Source organism: Coregonus lavaretus, assembly GCF_964263955.1.
Source record: "Coregonus lavaretus genome assembly, chromosome: 36".
Taxonomy (NCBI): Eukaryota; Metazoa; Chordata; class Actinopteri; order Salmoniformes; family Salmonidae; genus Coregonus; species Coregonus lavaretus.
Window position 1 is genome coordinate 24170218 of NC_140023.1, and position 19325 is coordinate 24189542.

Here is a 19325-nt window from a genome sequence, read left to right on the forward strand (position 1 = left end):
TGTTACAATTACACTGGCAAAATTGGGAAGAAGTGGAATAATAAGGTAAGTGTGGAAAATAACAGTAGTGTTGTTGCTGACAAGCACATTACATTCCCTATATTTTAGCCCATTGTTAAGAATGAGAATTGTTCCACTGATCAGACTAAATCAATTAAATAGATAATACAATCTCCTGAAGACAAGATGGCATAATCCTACACTACACCCTAACCAAATTATTTGTATATTCATTTTCCCTCCTCTAGAATCAAACAAACTTTTCTGTTCACAATCTGTTTGACAAAATTATTTTCATAGTTACAAATCAGGTCCCCCTCCCAAAACTCCCTGCTAAAACGTCCTGTAGGTCTGTCTGCCTTTTCGTTGTCACAGCCTAAATGCCAATCACGAAACGAGAGGACAAACGCAAGTGTGAATTACATGTACTTTAGTACATGCTGTCAAAAGGCTGCATTCTACAATAATAGGGACGGGAGTAACAGTTACCTAATTTTGTTGACAACAGCAACCTAATTTTGTTGACAACAGCAACCTAATTTTGTTGACAATATTGTACATAAAACAGCACTACCGTGCTGCTCTTTTCACACTTCTCTCTCGCCATTCAGATCCACTCAAATCTTGAGAGGCGTTTCTTTAAAACACGTATCCAATCCCCTTGATCCCTTCCATAACTAGACCAATAATATAAAAAATTAAAATACAATTAAAATGTTTAACCTTTATTTGACTGGGCAAGTCAGTCAAGAACAATGCTTCAATGTGCCGCGGTTCACCATGCTGTGGCAAGACAGGACAATGATAGAGGTTTCGCTCGTGATGTTAAATTGCAGGTGCAGATGCTCCGATTTCAAAACGATTAGGATCACAGTTGAAAAGTTAACGCGCTGACTGTACAATGGACTAATTAGACAAATAAAAGCAGTACTTTTCAATGCGTGAGATATAAGAGGTATGCCGTGAGAGCGTGAGAAGATGGTAAAATGGGTGTGTCTCACGGCCAATGCGTGAGAGTTGGAAGCTCTGATTAAAGTACCTTTCTTCCACGAGAAATTCCATAATTTGGTGTTTTGTTGATGGTGGTGGAAAACGCTGTTTCAGGCGCCACACCAGAATCTCCCATGAGTGTTCAATTGTTTGAGATCTGGTGACTGAGACGGCCATGGCCATGACACGTGCTTATCTAACCATTCAGTGACCACTCGTGCCCTGTGGATGGGTTGCCTGGCTACCCAAATTCCTTGCAAACGCTATGCCTCGCCCACGAACGTTAGTTTGTTCTCCGCAATAGATCCCGCCAGAAATTAGTTACCTCTGGTTCATTCAGCCATTCCTATGTGGAAATTGAATGGAGAAAGAATAGGATTTTGGGATAAACGCCGAAAATAATTTCTGAGGTTAACACAGGCTTAGGAGATCTTGTTCTATGAGATAATATCAGTCAGTTAACATGACCTTTATGCAGAGGCGAGTGGGTCAGAGCCCCACCTATTTTGTGCCCCACCTGTTTAGCAAAAAAAAAAAGTATATATATATATATATATATATATATATATATATATATATATATATATATACAGTCATGGTCAAAAGTTTTGAGAATGACACAAGTATTGGTCTTCACAAAGTTTGCTGCTTCAGTGTTTTTAGATATTTTTGGCAGATGTTACTATGGTATACTGAAGTATAATTACAAGCATTCCATAAGTGTCAAAGGATTTTATTGACAATTACATTAAGTTTATGCAAAGAGTCAATATTTGCAGTTTAACCCTTATTTTTCAAGACCTCTGCAATCCGCCCTGGCATGCTGTCAATTAACTTCTGGGCCACATCCTGACTGATGGCAGCCCATTCTTGCATAATCAATGCTTGGAGTTTGTCAGAATTTGAGGGGTTTTGTTTGTCCACCTGCCTCTTGAGGATTGACCACAAGTTCTCAATGGGATTAAGGTCTGGGGAGTTTCCTGGCCACGGACCCAAAATGTCGATGTTTTGTTCCCCGAGCCACTTAGTTATCACTTTTGCCTTATGCAAGGTGCTCCATCATGCTGGAAAAGGCATTGTTCGTCAGCAAACTGTTCTTGGATGGTTGGGAGAAGTTGCTCTCAGAGGATGTGTTGGTACCATTCTTTATTCATGGCTGTGTTCTTAGGCAAAATTGTGAGTGAGCCCACTCCCTTGGCTGAGAAGAAACCCCACACATGAATGGTCTCAGGGGGTAGCCCTTGTCTTCTCCGGACAAGCTTTTTTCTGGATGCCCCAAACAATCGGAAAGGGGATTCATCAGAGAAAATGACTTTACCCCAGTCCTCAGCAGTCCAATCCCTGTACCATTTGCAGAATATCAGTCTGTCTCTGATGTTTTTCCTGGAGAGAAGTGGCTTCCTCGCTGCCCTTCTTGACACCAGGCCATCCTCCAAAAGTCTTCGCCTCACTGTGTGTGCAGATGCACTTACACCTGCCTGCTGCCATTCCTGAGCAAGCTCTGCACTGGTGGTGCCCCAATCCCACAGCTGAATCAACTTTAGGAGACGGTCCTGGCGCTTGCTGGACTTTCTTGGGTGCACTGAAGCCTTCTTCACAACAATTGAACCTCTCTCCTTGAAGTTCTTGATGATCCGATAAATGGTTGATTTAGGTGCAATCTTACTAGTAGCAATATCCTTGCCTGTGAAGCCCTTTTTGTGCAAAGCAATGATGACGGCACGTATTTCCTAGCAGGTAACCATGGTTAACAGAGGAAGAACAATGATTTCAAGCACCACCCTCCTTTTAAAGCTTCCAGTCTGTTATTCTAACTCAGTCAGCATGACAGAGTGATCTCCAGCCTTGTCCTTGTCAACACTCTCACCTGTGTTAACGAGAGAATCACTGACATGATGTCAGCTGGTCCTTTTATGGCAGGGCTGAAATGCAGTGGAAATGTTTTTTGGGGATTAAGTTAATTTTCATGGCAAAGAGGGACTTTTCATCTGATCACTCTTCATAACATTCTGGAGTATATGCAAATTGCCATCATAAAAACTGAGGCAGCAGACTTTGTGAAAATTAATATTTGTGTCATTCTCAAAACTTTTGACCACGACTGTATACTACCGTCAAAAGTATTAGAACACCTACTTATTCAAGGGTTTTTGTCGCTGTACATTTCAAAAGTGCTGAACAAACAGTTATATTGGCTACGTCCGACCTAGCTCGCTCATGAATGTCTTAATCAAAATTACGGATTGTCTCTTATCCGCTCGTTGTCCCCTTCTGCCATAGTTTGTACATCTCAATTGTCAGAAGAAACCACATGTTTAAGCAAGTCAGCCATATCAGCTATGTTTTCTAAAAAGGCAATAAATTAGGCTGAATTAACTGTTTTGCTGCCAGATGAGGCTCCGCTGATAGCCAGGTGTAGCGGTGGTAAGTATTCACTCCATGGTGCTGAAAAGAAAGCTCTGCTGTTGGGACAGCTTTATGTAGGCCCTAACAGTTTGTGGGCACTATTTGTCACCGTTATAGTGCAATTAATGTATTGTTTAGTGTTTTATTGTGTACTGGCTTTGCTGGCATGCATTAGAAAAAAAAGTTTTTGCCCCACCAAGATTTACATGCTAAAATCGCCACTGCCTTTACTCAAGTGACTCAAGTGACTTTATGTTTTTACCCCATATGTAACTCTGTGTTGTTTTTATCGCACTGCTTTGCTTTATCTTGGCCAGGTCGCAGTTGTAAATGAGAACTTGTTCTCAACTGGCTTACCTGGTTAAATAAAGGTAGAAAAAAAAAATGTTTCCATTATTTTGACAGTTACCTGTAATTTAAAGTAACACCAGCAGTAGTAATAGTCGATGTGCTGGGAGCATCCCCACAAAGTCAATTGAACAACTGAAAGATTCCATGCATTCCAATAATCATTTTGGACTTTTCAAGATGTGAACGTTTGAAAGCCTTATTTAGAAAGAGGATATTGTTGAATATTGAATAGAAAGATACTCATCCTTACTCTCAAATTAGAATATTACCAGTGTGTGCCAATTCTCTTACGAAAAAAATATTGTATTTGGAGTGCAGTATGGCTGCAGAACAATGCAGTGCAAGTGCAGCAACAGTGCAGTATAACTGCAGTTCAACTGCAGTACACTGCAGTTATTCTGATATTACTGCGTCCAAAATACCACAGTCGACTGCAGCAGTTACTGCACTTTTACTGCAGTTTAAAAACTACAATCTTTTTTGTATAGTTTGTTATATAAATGATGATTTCCATTATGGTCTATGGCCTTGTGTTATTATAGACTACTGTAATGTATTGAGGGAGTCATGGGGTGGCGCTCGGGGGCACTGTTCGCTCTCTGCTCCATCTGGCGTATGAAAACGTCTAACGTCAGTACAAATGAGTCGAAAGTACAAATGCATTTCCGTTTGCGGATGTCGAAAACTGCTACCATTATGCCATTAAACACGATATTTATAGTAGGCCTATATGGACAAAAAGCCAGTAAAGGAGTTTACCGATTGAGTAAATCTATCGGGTTTGTAGAATTATAATTGCGTGTACCGTGCACAAATAATATGACGTATGCCGCGTTCAAAACAACTGGGAACTCGGAAATATCTGACTTCATTGCGTTCATGGCAACTGGGAACTCGGGGAAAAAAAACGAGCTCCGACTAGGGAAAGTTGTTTTGAACGTTGATCCAACTCGGAATTTGAACTCGGACACTTCTATCTAGAGCTCCGACTTTCCGACCTGAAGTTCACTGACGTCATAATTTGAATTCGTATTTTTCCGAGTTCCCAGTTGACTTGAAAGGTCCATTAAGACGGAAAGGTTGCTTGATGGGAGTGTTGTCGGGTTTGAGAACAATCGCGGAAGCAGAAGTAATGCTTGATTCTGTTGGCGCGAGTCAAGATAGAGGAAATTATTGGAATAGGCTACTGTAACGTCTAAGAATGGAGCTAAAAGGTCTAAAGTTGTAAATCAAGATAAGCCTCGGTATGATAATGCATCATTCCTTGTTGGAGTGCGATAAATGAGCAAGGATGTTTTTTTGGGGAAACCCGTTTGCGGTCACAAAGATAGTGAAGAATGCATTGGACTTGTGGAGTCAGCCAAAGTGAACAGGAGTGGTATGATGTTGATTTCATGTGTGTCAAAAGAACAAAAGGAGAAAGCGCTGTGGATGTAGAAATTATCGACACATGAAGTGGAATGCTATGATTATCGGAGTAGGGCACCGATAAAAAGTGTAATATCTGGCATCTCGATGGATATTGAGGCTTCGTGGTTTAATTAAGATGAACATGCCAGGAATAGTTGATTCACGTCGCTTAACCCGCACTGTGAATGTAAAGAAAGAGGAAAGCCTTTCTGTATTATCGATGTTTGATGAATAATTTCTCCCGACCCATGTAAGGCTGGGATATAATTTATGAGATGTGCGGTGCAAGCTTATGTACAACAGCCACTTCAATGTCACGAATGTAAAAAGTTTGGCCACCTGTCAAGTGTTTGCAGACGGAATATTATTTTTGAATAGTCTGTGACGGTAATCACGTTCCAGAGTGCCCTGTTAGGGTTAAGGAGGTCAAAGTAGGTAGGATCAGGGCTGTCGAGAAGGTCTCCTATGCAGAGGCAGTGAACATTGACGAAGAGGCGAGGAGAGTTCATGAAGCTATGGCAGTGGATGATGCCCAATAGTATGTGGATGTCAGTCAGTTGAAAGATTCTGAAACACTAATCCTGAAGAATGTTGATTTTGTTGCGTTAATTGCGCAGGTGATTAATTGTACAGGACAAACTAACAAAAAATCGAAGAAACTGTAAATCATTGTGAAAGCGGCTAAAATGTTATTGGATCTCCAGGATTTCACTGCTGAAACATTGCAGTGAATACTGTCTGAAGATGCTTCCCCCTCTCAGGCCACAGAGCCTGTGTAGGGATCTGAGCACATCTGAATAAGTGAATGAGTACAATTACTTTCGTTTTGTTTTTTGAGAATAATATGAGTGTGTTTTATAAATGTTTTAGTTTAAAAAACAAAATCGTTAAAGTATCTCAGTTTTTACCCCACCCAGTAGGTGGCGGCAATACACCTTTTTGGATGTATTCCGCCAATAAAGGTTGCTTGCTTTTAGTTGCTGGTCACTTCCTGAATATAGGTTACGATTGTCTGTAATATAGTGGCATGTTTATCAGATCCTCGACCACAAAGCAAGCTATACAGAAATATTGAAGTGACTTTCCCTAATAAGAAAAAGTGAAGACAACCATTCATTTGCTGAAGGCTTGCCTTGACACTAACCATGGACTATTGGGTAAGTGAATAATGGGCTATGTCAACCCAGATGCATTTTCTTTCTCACGTCTTGAATAAATGTAAAAATTGCTTGAACCATGTAACGTTAGCTAACTCCGTGTGTCAAAAAGCATATGAACAGCAGGTCTCACTGATAAATTATTTACATTATAACAATTATGTTTACTGTGTTGCTGCAAACTATAGTAAAGTGTCCAGAACAGTGGAGCGAAGTTTGCCTACACACAATCATGTTGCTTGCCCTGGAGCGCTACAATGTTGACATAATTCGCGCATTGTTAAAGTGATTATAGCACGTATTCTTACTATTTCAATAACACCCCTGGCATTTATAATTACTTTGAAGTCGAACCTTTTTAAAGTACGAGGATCATTTTCTTTAGGATCGTTTATTTTGTGTGTATTCAGAGGGAATAATGTGGCATAAATACAAATCAAGAATCTGATATGGAAAGGTCAAGCATCTTCTAAGATACATTTTGTGTCTTAACTGCCTCAACAACCATTCACACTTGCAGGCATAGCCTTCTAGTTGTAAGTTTGATTTTCTTTTACAAGTTTGCAGTATAATAAGGGTTCTATTACAGTTATTAGAGTGAATAACTGACCAAATACATTCTAGAAATGGGGCAGTGTTCTTAGTATGGAGTAGAGTCACCTCTAGCTTGACGTGTTCTTTCTCACATTCAAATTATCCAGGTTCTTTCTCACATTCAAATGATATGACAACTTTATGATCAAACAGTTTCTCCTGCAGGCAATCTCCTTTGCAGTGATTTTAAGACAAAGAAAGGGAGCTTTTACTGAGATTTCCACATTGAGCCTCATTGTACTGTACTGCACACTGCCTATCATTAGACTTCCTGTTTAACACAAACATACAGGAAGTACTATCATTTATAATGCAGCATAGCTGCAGGAAGTAGGGGTGCTTAGGGTGCTGCAGCACCCCCTCCACCCCCCCCACCCCCCCCCCCACCCCCCAAGAAAAAAAAATCTGAATAAAAACAAAATCTGAATAAATAAATAAATATATGTAAAACAATAAATAATCATCTTCACAAAAGTAGTGCACTGGGCCTTTACTAGTACTGTATTAGCGGACCGATATAGCCTTATTACATTTACATTTTAGTCATTTAGCAGACGCTCTTATCCAGAGCGACTTACAGTTAGTGCATACATTATTTTTTTTATCGAACCCACAACCCTGGCGTTGCAAACGCCATGCTCTACCAACTGAGCTACATCCCCTGCCGGCCATTCCCTCCCCTACCCTGGACGACGCTGGGCCAATTGTGCGCGCCGCCCCATGGGTCTCCCGGTCGCGGCCGGCTACGACAGAGCCTGGATTCGAACCAGGATCTCTAGTGGCACAGCTAGCACTGCGATGCAGTGCCTTAGACCACTGCGCCACTCGGGAGTACTTATATTGCAATAGACTTACACAGTATAATACTGTATATACAGACATCAGCAGCCACACATGTACTTGGACATCAAGCAGCCACGCATGTACTTGGACATCAGCTTTTTATCATCTGCACTACAGATGTCGGTTCTTAATTTGACCGCGCCAACTAAACCCAACAGGGGAGGGGCCGGGTGGGCATTCCGCCTCGGAGGCGGATCCGGCTCCGGGCGTGACCACCACTCTCTAACTACCCCCCGTAGCGCCCCTGGTCTGGTCCCGCTGGCTGGAGCTGGACTGGACATCGGTGGAGCGGATTGCTTAGGCTCCGGTGTGGAGCAGCTGACCGGTACCTGATCAGGCACCGGTGAAACAGGCACGGGCTGTGCTGGACTGACGACGCGCACCACTGGCTTGGTGCGGGGAGCAGGAATGGACCGGGCTGACGACGCGCACCACTGGCTTGGTGCGGGGAGCAGGAACAGGCCGGACCGGGCTGGCGACGCGCACCACAGGCTTGGTGCGAGGGAAAGGAACAGGCCGGGCCAGGCTGGCGACGCGCACCACAGGCTTGGTGTGGGGAGCAGGAACAGGCCGGACCGGGCTGGCGACGCGCACCACAGGCTTGGTGCGGGGAGCAGGAACAGGCCGGACCGGGCTGGCGACGTGCACCACTGGCTTGGTGCGAGGGGCAGGAACATGCCGGGGAGCAGGAACGGGTTGGGCCGTACTGGGAACACGCACCACTAACCTAGTGCGGGGAGCAGGAACGGGTTGGGCCGTACTGGGAACACGCACCACTAACCTAGTGCGGGGAGCAGGAACGGGTCGGGCCGGACTGGGAACACGCACCACTAACTTAGTGCGGGGGAGCAGGAACGGGCCTGACCGTACTGGGAACACACACCACTGGCCTTGTGCGGGAATCAGGAACGGGCCGGACCGGACTGGTGACACACACCACTTGCTTGGTGTGAGGAGCGGGACTGGGTTTCCTCATAAACCTCCGCTCCCTCTGCTGCCTACTCAGTTCCTCTCGCCGTGCCTCCACACTCTCCTTCTCCCTCCTGACCAATGGCCCCCGTAACCTGGTGGCCTCCTCTCCTAGTCCACAAACTCGCCCTGTAGCTGCCTCCAGCAGCCCCGTCGTCCATGCCGTGTGCCCCCCCCAAATTTTTTTTATTGGGGTTGCCTCTCGCCTGTCCGGCGACGACACTGTTGGCGCCGTACCTCCTCTCTCGCCAGGGCTTTAACTTTAGCCCATGGCCCTTTGCCCGCGAACATGTCCTCCCAGGACCACCATTGGCCCACCTGGGCCATCGCCAACCTCTCCAGCTCCTTACCCGGTGTTTGCTCCTGCACACGCTGCTTGGTCCTTGTATGGTGGGATCTTCTGTCACGATCGTCGTAATAAGTGGACCAAGGCGCAGCGTGATATGCGTACATCTTTTAATGCGTACTTTGCACAATACAACAAAACAACAAAACGAAACGTGAAGTCCTCGGTCATACAACACAAACCTAAACGGAACAAGATCCCACAAATGACAAGTGCACAACAGGCTGCCTAAGTATGGTTCCCAATCAGAGACAACAAGACACAGCTGCCTCCGATTGGGAACCACCCCGGCCAACACAGAAATACACGATCTAGAACAGAACACATAGAAAACAAAACATAGACACTACACATAGAAACTAACACCCTGGCTCAACATATAAGAGTCCCCAGAGCCAGGGCGTGACACAGCAGCTCTATATTGACGAGTTGACTTGGAATGAAATAACAGTCATCAAATAAAACAAATGTAACATACACAACAAATATTTTATTAAATTAATGTAAATAGGTGATTATTAATAAGTGATAAGTAGTAATGTGCAGGCCCTACAATCATGGGACTTTTATTAATTTGAATTGTATTATTGTTTTTCAACCCACATAATGTATGGTGCGTTTAATAATTAAAAAACGATTGAAATCAAAAACCGTGATTTATTTTTTAATGATCGAACCGAAACCGAACCGACCTCAAAAAGCACTAATAGCTCAGCACTATTGTATACAATGCAGTACCATACCTACATTTGACCTTAGACTAGTTCAAGTAGCCTAAGTAACTCTAGTAGTGCAGGGTGGATAGGTGGCGGACGGGTTGAATAAAGAGAAAACCAAACCTTTAAAAAATCCATAAATGTATCATTCTTGTGCAATTTATATCTATAGGCTACATTTGAGGTTTTTCTTTCATTATTTTAGGCTATCAGGCATTAGTGCGTAAGCCTAAGCATCAGGGCCTAACTGTATGCGTGTCAAATAACCTACCCGCTAATCGCCAAATGCTTTTGGGAACGGGCAGAAAAAGTTAACATTCATCCACAGAGCCAAAAAGGACAATGTCAGAGTTTAACTCAATAAGAGAAAAGCTGCAAAATGGAGAGTTGAAAATAAAGAGACGGGAGGGCCAGAAAATAAATGTTTAGGAAAGATTTGGTGAAGTGGTAAAAGAGGATGATAGGAGTGCCGGCTATGTTATGTATGATGATTGTAAGGTGCTATACAAATTCGACAGTCACAAGACGGGGACTTCAAACAAGCCTATGGCACGTCGAGGGAACTGTACACTACTATTCAGATGGGTTAAATGAAAACTGTAATCTGGACACTAACTGTAAGTCTATAACCTCTCACATAGCCTTAATTTTAACTCCTGCAGAATTGAGCATTTCTTGCAGTAATATGATACACCAAATGTAGGCTACATTTTTACTCAGGAACAGGAGTGGATTATTTAAAAAAAAATTCAGTGTCTTGCAAGAATGCGAATGCAGGTAGATACCACCTGTAGAGGTGCTTTCTTTATCAGCATAATAAAAGCTGATAGTATTTCAACCACATAAAATATGCATCCAAGCTGAACTGAATTCTTATAAGAAATATGTTGGGTCGTTTTCACAGCTTTCTATTTCCTTACAACTTGTCAAACTGATGTCATTTGGACATTTTGCACCGAAAATCTTTACTGTTTTTTGTTGTTGAGTTATAGCATTTTCTCCCCGGGCCCTAAACGTCTTTGCTCCGCGAAAGAAGCAGAGATGACAGAGAGAACTTTACCAATGTCAACTAGATTGAAGCATTCATTCTATCGATTTATGACATTCTGGTGAGCAAGAGTTTATTTAGTCTTCTGGGGCAACATATAGGCTAATGACAGTCACAGAAGAGAAGCTGCATGTATTTAATTATAGACAAGTTGACTAACAAATAGCCTACCAAAATGTCAGAAATTATAAGCAGAAACATATCTAAATTAGGCAAAGAAATCCTGAACCTCCTGTCAAAAAATCGTTAAGCCATTTCTGACTGTAGCCTACAGGCATTTTCTATATATTAGTGGGTTAGGTCTGGTGCGGGCCTCAGATTCTCACTTTATCACATATAGTCGGGCGGTTGTGGATGGGTTATTATCAATTAAGGGTGGGTGCGGGTAAACAAACAGCTGACCCGCACACCACTAACGTGTAGGCTACAGTGCTTCTCGTGTGAATTCTTATGTGGATTATAATAAATGGTCATATTTGTAGGGGTAGTTGTATTTTTCGTTAGGGAAAATCTTTTTATTTTTAGATCAATTGTTTTATTATGTTCAAGGCACACATATACAGTGGGGAGAACAAGTATTTGATACACTGCCGATTTTGCAGGTTTTCCTACTTACAAAGCATGTAGAGGTCTGTAATTTTTTATCATAGGTACACTTCAACTGTGAGAAACGGAATCTAAAACAAAAATCCAGAAAATCACATTGTATGATTTTTAAGTAATTAATTTGCATTTTATTGCATGACATAAGTATTTGATCACCTACCAACCAGTAAGAATTCCGGCTCTCACAGACCTGTTAGTTTTTCTTTAAGAAGCCCTCCTGTTCTCCACTCATTACCTGTATTAACTGCACCTGTTTGAACTCGTTACCTGTATAAAAGACACCTGTCCACACACTCAATCAAACAGACTCCAACCTCTCCACAATGGCCAAGACCAGAGAGCTGTGTAAGGACATCAGGGATAAAATTGTAGACCTGCACAAGGCTGGGATGGGCTATAGGACAATAGGCAAGCAGCTTGGTGAGAAGGCAACAACTGTTGGTGCAATTATTAGAAAATGGAAGAAGTTCAAGATGACGGTCAATCACCCTCGGTCTGGGGCTCCATGCAAGATCTCATCTCGTGGGGCATCAATGATCACGAGGAAGGTGAGGGATCAGCCTAGAACTACACGGCAGGACCTGGTCAATGACCTGAAGAGAGCTGGGACCACAGTCTCAAAGAAATTGAGGGGAGGATGGATGGGGCCATGTATCGCGACATCTTGGCCAACAATCTCCTTCCCTCAGTAAGAGCATTGAAAATGGGTCGTGGCTGGGTCTTCCAGCATGACAATGACCCGAAACACACAGCCAGGGCCACTAAGGAGTGGCTCCGTAAGAAGCATCTCAAGGTCCTGGAGTGGCCTAGCCAGTCTCCAGACCTGAACCCAATAGAAAATCTTTGGAGGGAGCTGAAAGTCTGTATTGCCCAGCGACAGCCCCGAAACCTGAAGGATCTGGAGCAGGTCTGTATGGAGGAGTGGGCCAAAATCCCTGCTGCAGTGTGTGCAAACCTGGTCAAGACCTACAGGAAACGTATGATCTCTGTAATTGCAAACAAAGGTTTCTGTACCAAATATTAAGTTCTGCTTTTCTGATGTATCAAATACTTATGTCATGCAATAAAATGCAAATGAATTACTTAAAAATCATACAATGTGATTTTTTGGATTTTTGTTTTAGATTCCATCTCTCACAGTTGAAGTGTACTATGATAAAAAATTACAGACCTCTACATGCTTTGTAAGTAGGAAAACCTGCAAAATCGGCAGTGTATCAAATACTTGTTCTCCCCACTGTATACCAGAGTTCGAATCCGGCCCTCTGCCCTTTTGACTCCCCTATCTTCCCTGTCTTTGCCACGTCTTCCCTGGGCTCTGGGGGCCCCAAACCCATCCCTAGACAGCATATGAAAACATCATAACCCATGGCAAAAATGTTTAGAATTGGCTTTAAAAATGCAAATTTCTCTCAGCCTCAATGTGTTGAATAGCATGAGATTAGCTATAAAACTGCACATTTTTCTCTCTGCCCCTTGACAATATGTGTAGAATTGCTGAAAATTAGCTTTAAAACTGCAACATTTTTCTCTTTGCCCCATGGCAAAATGTGGTGAATTGTAGGAAGTTAGCGACAAAGAAATAGAAAATAAACTCTGTATGCTGAGATTCAGTTTGGAGATTTTGAGGTGGAAAAATGTTAAGCCTCGAATGCATTTGTCCTTTCAGTTTTGACTCGCACACTGATCGTACATTGTTTTTGACCTTCCAACCTTTTTGTCGACCACGACCTTCCGCTCAAGAAAAAATCTAGTTGATGATCCCTGGCCTATAGCCTCCATTAGGCCCACAAGTTAATTGCATTGACTTAAAGTAAAACAAATAGTCTGATGATTTATACATCAAAGAAAAGTGTCTCGACTCAACTAAATCGTATTTGGATAGGCTCAAATGCATAAACATCTTGACAGTTTTTCAAAATGAAATAGTAGAGCCACACAATACAGGCTGTCAATCCACAACAAGAACTACTTCAAAATGCCGGCATCAAACTGAAAGTACAGTAGGTCTATGCTACTGTAGCCGGCGCATAACAGTTTAGCAATGGAAATCTCACCTACTGTAAGGGCCATCCACTCAAAATACCATAATTATATTGACAAATTATACACAGCCTAACTATAAAACGTGGGCGAGCATCCACACTGGAGGAAACTTTATCGTTCTACTGTAGGCCTACATCTGTCACTCAACTGATGGCCAAATCAGCTCATCAACTTTTTCACACCTTTCATTTTGTGCAATGGATAGGCTAACGGGTAGTCTACAGAATGTAGCCTATTGGAATATAATAAAATAACAAAGGGCCTATTGCAACCATCGATGGCACTATATTATCGTAATGCCTCGTTAAACCATCAATAGGCTCAAAATTCACCCGCACAGCTGATTTCAATTGCAACCATTATTGGTTACCGCATTGCCGCTTCCGAAAATATGATGTCGGGTTTACCTAAGTCCTGCTTGCAACCAAAGTCTTTCAAGACACTTATGTATATATAGTGTATGTGTACACCCCTTCAAATTAGTGGATTTGGCTATTTCAGCCACACCCGTTGCTGACTGGTGTATAAAATCGAGCACACGGCCATGCAATCTCTGTACACAAACATTGGCAGTAGAATGGCCTTACTGAAAAGCTCAGTGACTTTCAACCTGGCATTGTCATAGGATGCCACCTTTCCAACAAGTCAGTTCGTCAAATTTCTGCCCTGCTAGAGCTGCCCCGGTCAACTGTAAGTGCTGTTATTGTGAAGTGGAAACGTCTAGGAGCAACAACGGCTCGGCCGCGAAGTTGTAGGCCACACAAGCTCACAGAACGGGACCGCCGAGTGCTGAAGCGAGTAACACGTAGAAATCATCTGTCCTCGGTTGCAACACTCACTGCTGAGTTCCAAACTGCCTCTGGAAGCAACGTCAGCACAAGAACTGTTCATCGGGAGCTTCATGAAATGGGTTTCCATGACCGAGCAGCCACACACAAGCCTAAGATCACCATGCGCAATGCCAAGCGTCGGCTGGAGTGGTGTAAAGCTCTCCGCCATTGGACTCTGGAGCAGTGGAAACGCGTTCTCTGGAGTGATGAATCACGCTTCACCATCTGGCAGTCTGACGGACGAATCTGGGTTTGGCGGATGCCTGGAGAACGCTACCTGTCCCAATGCATAGTGGCAACTGTAAAGTTTGGTGTAGGAGGAATAATGATCTGTGGCTGTTTTTCATGGTTCAGGCCCCTTAGTTCCAGTGAAGGGAAATCTAAACACTACAGCATACAATTACATTCTAGACGATTCTGTGCTTCCAACTTTGTGGCAACAGTTTGGGGAAGCCCCTTCCTGTTTCAACATGACAATGCCCCGGGACACAAAGTGAGGTCCATACAGAAATAGTTTGTCAAGATCGGTGTGGAAGAACTTGACTGGCCTGCCAGAGCCCTGACCTCAACCCCATCGAACACCTTTGGAATGAATTGGAACACTGACTGCGAGCCAGGCCTAATCACCCAACATCAGTGCCCGACCTCACTCATGCTCTTGTGGCTGAATGGAAGCAAGTCCCCGCAGCAATGTTTCAACATCTAGTGGAAAGCCTTCCCAGAAGAGTGGCGGCTGTTATAGCAGCAAAGGGGGGGACCATCTCCATATTAATGCCCGTGAATTTGGAAAGAGAGTTTCAACGAGCAGGTGTCCACATACATACTTTTGGTAATGTAGTGTATGTTCGCCTTCTGGTTAGTGTTATCATCCGAAAAACGTGGACCTTTTTGAACAGACTAAGGGCGATTTATCTATTTGACAAGCATTCCGTACAATTGAAATAAAGTAGTTCCTCATTCCTCTACTGTGGCTGTTTACCCAACCCTTTGTATGAATGGAAACTGTTGGTGTAGCCTACTGTTATTGTTGAATTTGTTTCCTATTGATGTTATGCATTAAATACAACTGTCTTTAAAATAAAAGTGTCTGGTATAGTCATTTGTTATCAAGATCGGGGGTCAAATATCCCTGGACTGTCCATATCTTATTGAGTTGTTTGTGACAGATGTGCCTGTGCCGGAATCGAACCCACGGTAGATCTATAAGTGCGCACTGAAGGCAGCGGCCCTAACCGCTAGACCACGAATGAACTCAATGTTGATGGTTGACGCTCAGATGTTGGTATTTCACTGGATTATTTGAATTTTATTTTCCAGAAGATACAGACCTTAGAATTCATAGAATGTGTTTGCCAAGCCAGTGTTGATGCTAATGTGGATTATCACACTGTTTTCCCCATGATGTCTCTCCTAGCAGTAGCCTCCTCCTCACACCCAGTACATTTCCATGAGAAATACGACCTCCCCTTGGAGACAACAAAGGTCTCCTTACAGAATACAGTTGGCCTGGGAAAACGGATGCATGGGCGTTTTACACAACAATAGGGAGAACAAAATAAGCGTGAAGGCGGGCTTCAGCACTTCATTATTTCCCCCAATGCAAAGACGGCCGTGAAAAATGTTTTGTAACGGGCAAAGTATGTTAGTTGAAAAATGTCAGACAGAAATGTGTTGGATAACAAAGAGTACGTACGTGGCAAAGGGTTCATATATCTGTTGCAATAGGACTTTCCTTTTGCCCTGACGCAAGATAACACCATTTAATCTCTCCAGTTTATGGCATATAGAAACTCACATTTGCTCAGCTCTGCTGTCTGTGCTACAGAACCACTGAACTCCAAGGGAACTACAGCTTTTGCATACATATTTCAAAATATTCCTGACAATGTTTGTTATTTCACCATTTTTAGATGGAGAATGAAGCCTAATCCTATGAAAAGGCATTCAGATTAGCTGCCAATCTGGTCACATAGTATGTTTCTCCCGTTGCTCCCAACTCTGCTCTACCTGGCTAACCCTGGCAAACCTGTCGGAGAGCATGTTACACAGACAAGTAAACCTAACAACTGTCGTCAGGGGGTGTATTCTTGTGATTGAATGGCAAAGCTTCCATTCAGGTTAATTCATTGTAGAATGTGAGTTTGTCATTACTATAGGCTTAAGTACTGTCAGTACTCTTATGTACACCTTTTTATGTCTATTATTTTATTTTACTGTTTTCTTTTTGTTGCTGTGACTACTAGACCTGGATTGACGTGATTCCACTTAAGCAAGTAGTTAGTCAGTCAATCAAAGCCTACATTTCAAACGAAGTCACTAAAAGTGTTTGCATTGCATACAAATACTCTGCGTTGAGCATGGTTCGCTTGCATGATGTCACTGGAATGCATAACCAGTACCTTTTTGATATTTTCCCCCCAAAGCATTATGCGATGTTAGTTTCAGTGGTTAGGAATAGTGGTTATTCAAGTTACTGTCCTGTGGACCTTAAGCTTTTCCCTATCTGATTACAGTGAACCTACATGGATACAATATTTATTGTTATCAAGCAGAAAAGCAGAGTGTTGTAAAAAGCAGTGATGGTGACATAATAGATATACCCATTTTTACTGCACTCATGTAATTAATGAATCATTTTACTATGGCCACTGGTTTGGAAATAGGCTTAATTTGTCAAATGCAGATATTATATGAGCAGTTTTTCAATATTCCACACCTAAAATAGTGTATTCCTTACTTACTGTATTTGGAATACGTTAGTGATCCGTCTATCAGATAGTAATTTGTTTTGAGATGATAACATGCACAACTTGCAGTATCATCTTATTGCACTTCCTCTGCACTTGAATTAACACACCAAATTCATTTGTTTGGGGAGGAAGTGTTTCTGAGGTTTTTCTCCTCCATTGGCTATAGATGTTATGTCTAATGGGTGATAAGGGCAGAGTGTAGTCAGCTGACTCCTATTCCTCCACCCCTCCTGGTTGTGGAAAATGAGCTACCTTTCAGTCTAATGACTAGTCGAACTTTGGAGTAACAGATTACACTAGTCACTTTACCTCTCTGATGTAATTTTCGCAACTGCAATTGTGCCACGTTTCTACAGAGGGATCGAAATTGAACCATAGCACGATGACAGAGTCTTCTGGTGTAAGTACTCGTCATTAGTAGACTTATTACTTGTTGGTTTATTGTATTTCTACTTTCGCAAAGATTAAAGTTGACTGATGTTGTATTCAACTTTATATGATGGAAAGTGTGATGTCAATTGATTATGAGGGAATTGCATTGTGACATTGTTCTAAGTTGTTGTCATTTCGATTTTGTGCATGGGATGTAAATCTGCTATTGGGGACATGATTACTCATGTGATTAATTGACGATGATATGCGGTGACAGTCGGTGTCTGTAGCTAGGTTTCCATCCAATTGTCGACAGATTGTTATGTGAATATTCTAAAATCCGCATTAAAACAATATGCGCATTTTCCCACCAGAGATGTTTCAAATTGACTTGTTGGAGATAAAAGGCTGTGCGTGCTGACAGTGCACACAAAAATAACTTGTTTTTGTGACAATTGTTTACTGAACAAAAATATTTAAAAAAATATATGCAACAATTTCAATGATTTTACTGAGTTACAGGTCATTTTAGGAAATCAGTCAATTGAAATAAATTCATTAGGCCTAATCTATGGATTTCACATGACCGGGCAGGGGTGCAGCCATTGGTGGGCCTTGGAGGGCATAGGGAGTTTTTCCCCACAAAAGGGCTTTATTACAAACAGAAATACTCTGTCTGATTGATTGAGAGATTCAAGGAGCTATCATCATTAAGTAACATAATAGATGGAAAGCATTTGAATATTAACATTCATGCACTTCTAAATGAATTTTGTAACTTTGTCCCAGAAGCATTTAACTGCAAGGCACTCCACATCATATGAAGGAATGTGCCTACCTAATTTAGGGGACACATTTCCTTTGCTTTAAATACAGTCTGTGAACAAACACAAAATGTATGAGTTGATGATTCAGATTACGGCATGCCAAGGTCATATTTTTCCATATTCTGGTCCAGTTAAAGGGTTGTTCAGATTCACTTAGATCTGTGGACTGACCTAAACTGACCTAAGTTGTAAATATAGAACAAAGAGTTGCCTGGTAATGTGTGTCTTTCAAATCTTGGAATGTTCTCAAACCATTATTGTCCATGATATGGGTAAGTGTATGGACTCCACATTTGGACCATTCAGGGGGATGCAAAAGGCATTCTTGTGAAATATTGGGAGTATGGTCATACCATTTTGATTCCCAGTTAGATTGTTTTTAAATTTTGTGGCAAATAGAGATTGTGTGAGCAATAATAGGAACAAATCATTGTTTACTTTGTTTAAGACAGGGTTCCCCAACTGACGGCCCGCGGGCCAAATGTTTTTATTTGGCCCCCCAAGTTTTCTGAGCAAAAACAATAATACATCAAATCAAATCAAATTTTATTGGCCACATGCGCCGAATACAACAGGTGCAGACATTACAGTGAAATGCTTACTTACAGCAATACACAATAAAATGAGCTCCAAGTGATTTTAATGTAAGAAATCTGTTCCCAAGTATTCCCACGCACAATAGAGAGACACGTGATCATAAACAAATGTAAGCAAGGTTTGATATGATTGTTTTAGTCAAACATTATATCTGTTTGGGCTTCTTGCAGTCAATTTGCAGTCATCAAATTATTTGTAATTGTAAACTGGCTGGTTCGAGCCCTGAATGCTGATTGCCTGACAGCCGTGGTATATCATACCATATGCCACGGGTATGTATATTTTTTCTGTTCTAATTACGTTGGTAACCAGTTTATAATAGCAATAAGGCACCTTGGGGGTTTGTGGTATATGGCCAATATACCACGGATAAGGGCTGTATCCAGGCACTCCGCGTTGCGTCGTGCGTAAGAACAGCCCTTAGCTGTGGTATATTGGCCATATACCACACCCCCTCGTGCCTTATT

General features: G+C 42.2%; 1 protein-coding gene across 2 annotated transcripts in view; it reads left to right on the forward strand.

Annotated features, from left to right (window-relative positions):
* Positions 1-6156: 6156 nt before the first annotated feature.
* sgpl1 (sphingosine-1-phosphate lyase 1) overlaps positions 6157-19325 on the forward strand; it is a 28709-nt gene continuing 15540 nt past the window's right edge. The window contains exon 1 of one of the 2 annotated variants that reach the window (XM_084153416.1): positions 6157-6314. In XM_084153416.1, the coding sequence (XP_084009542.1) occupies positions 6303-6314 (12 nt within the window). In that variant the 5' untranslated portion in view covers positions 6157-6302. Of the gene's footprint in view, positions 6315-17373; positions 17463-19325 lie in introns of those variants that run through there. The other variant, XM_084153415.1, reaches the window with a different exon arrangement.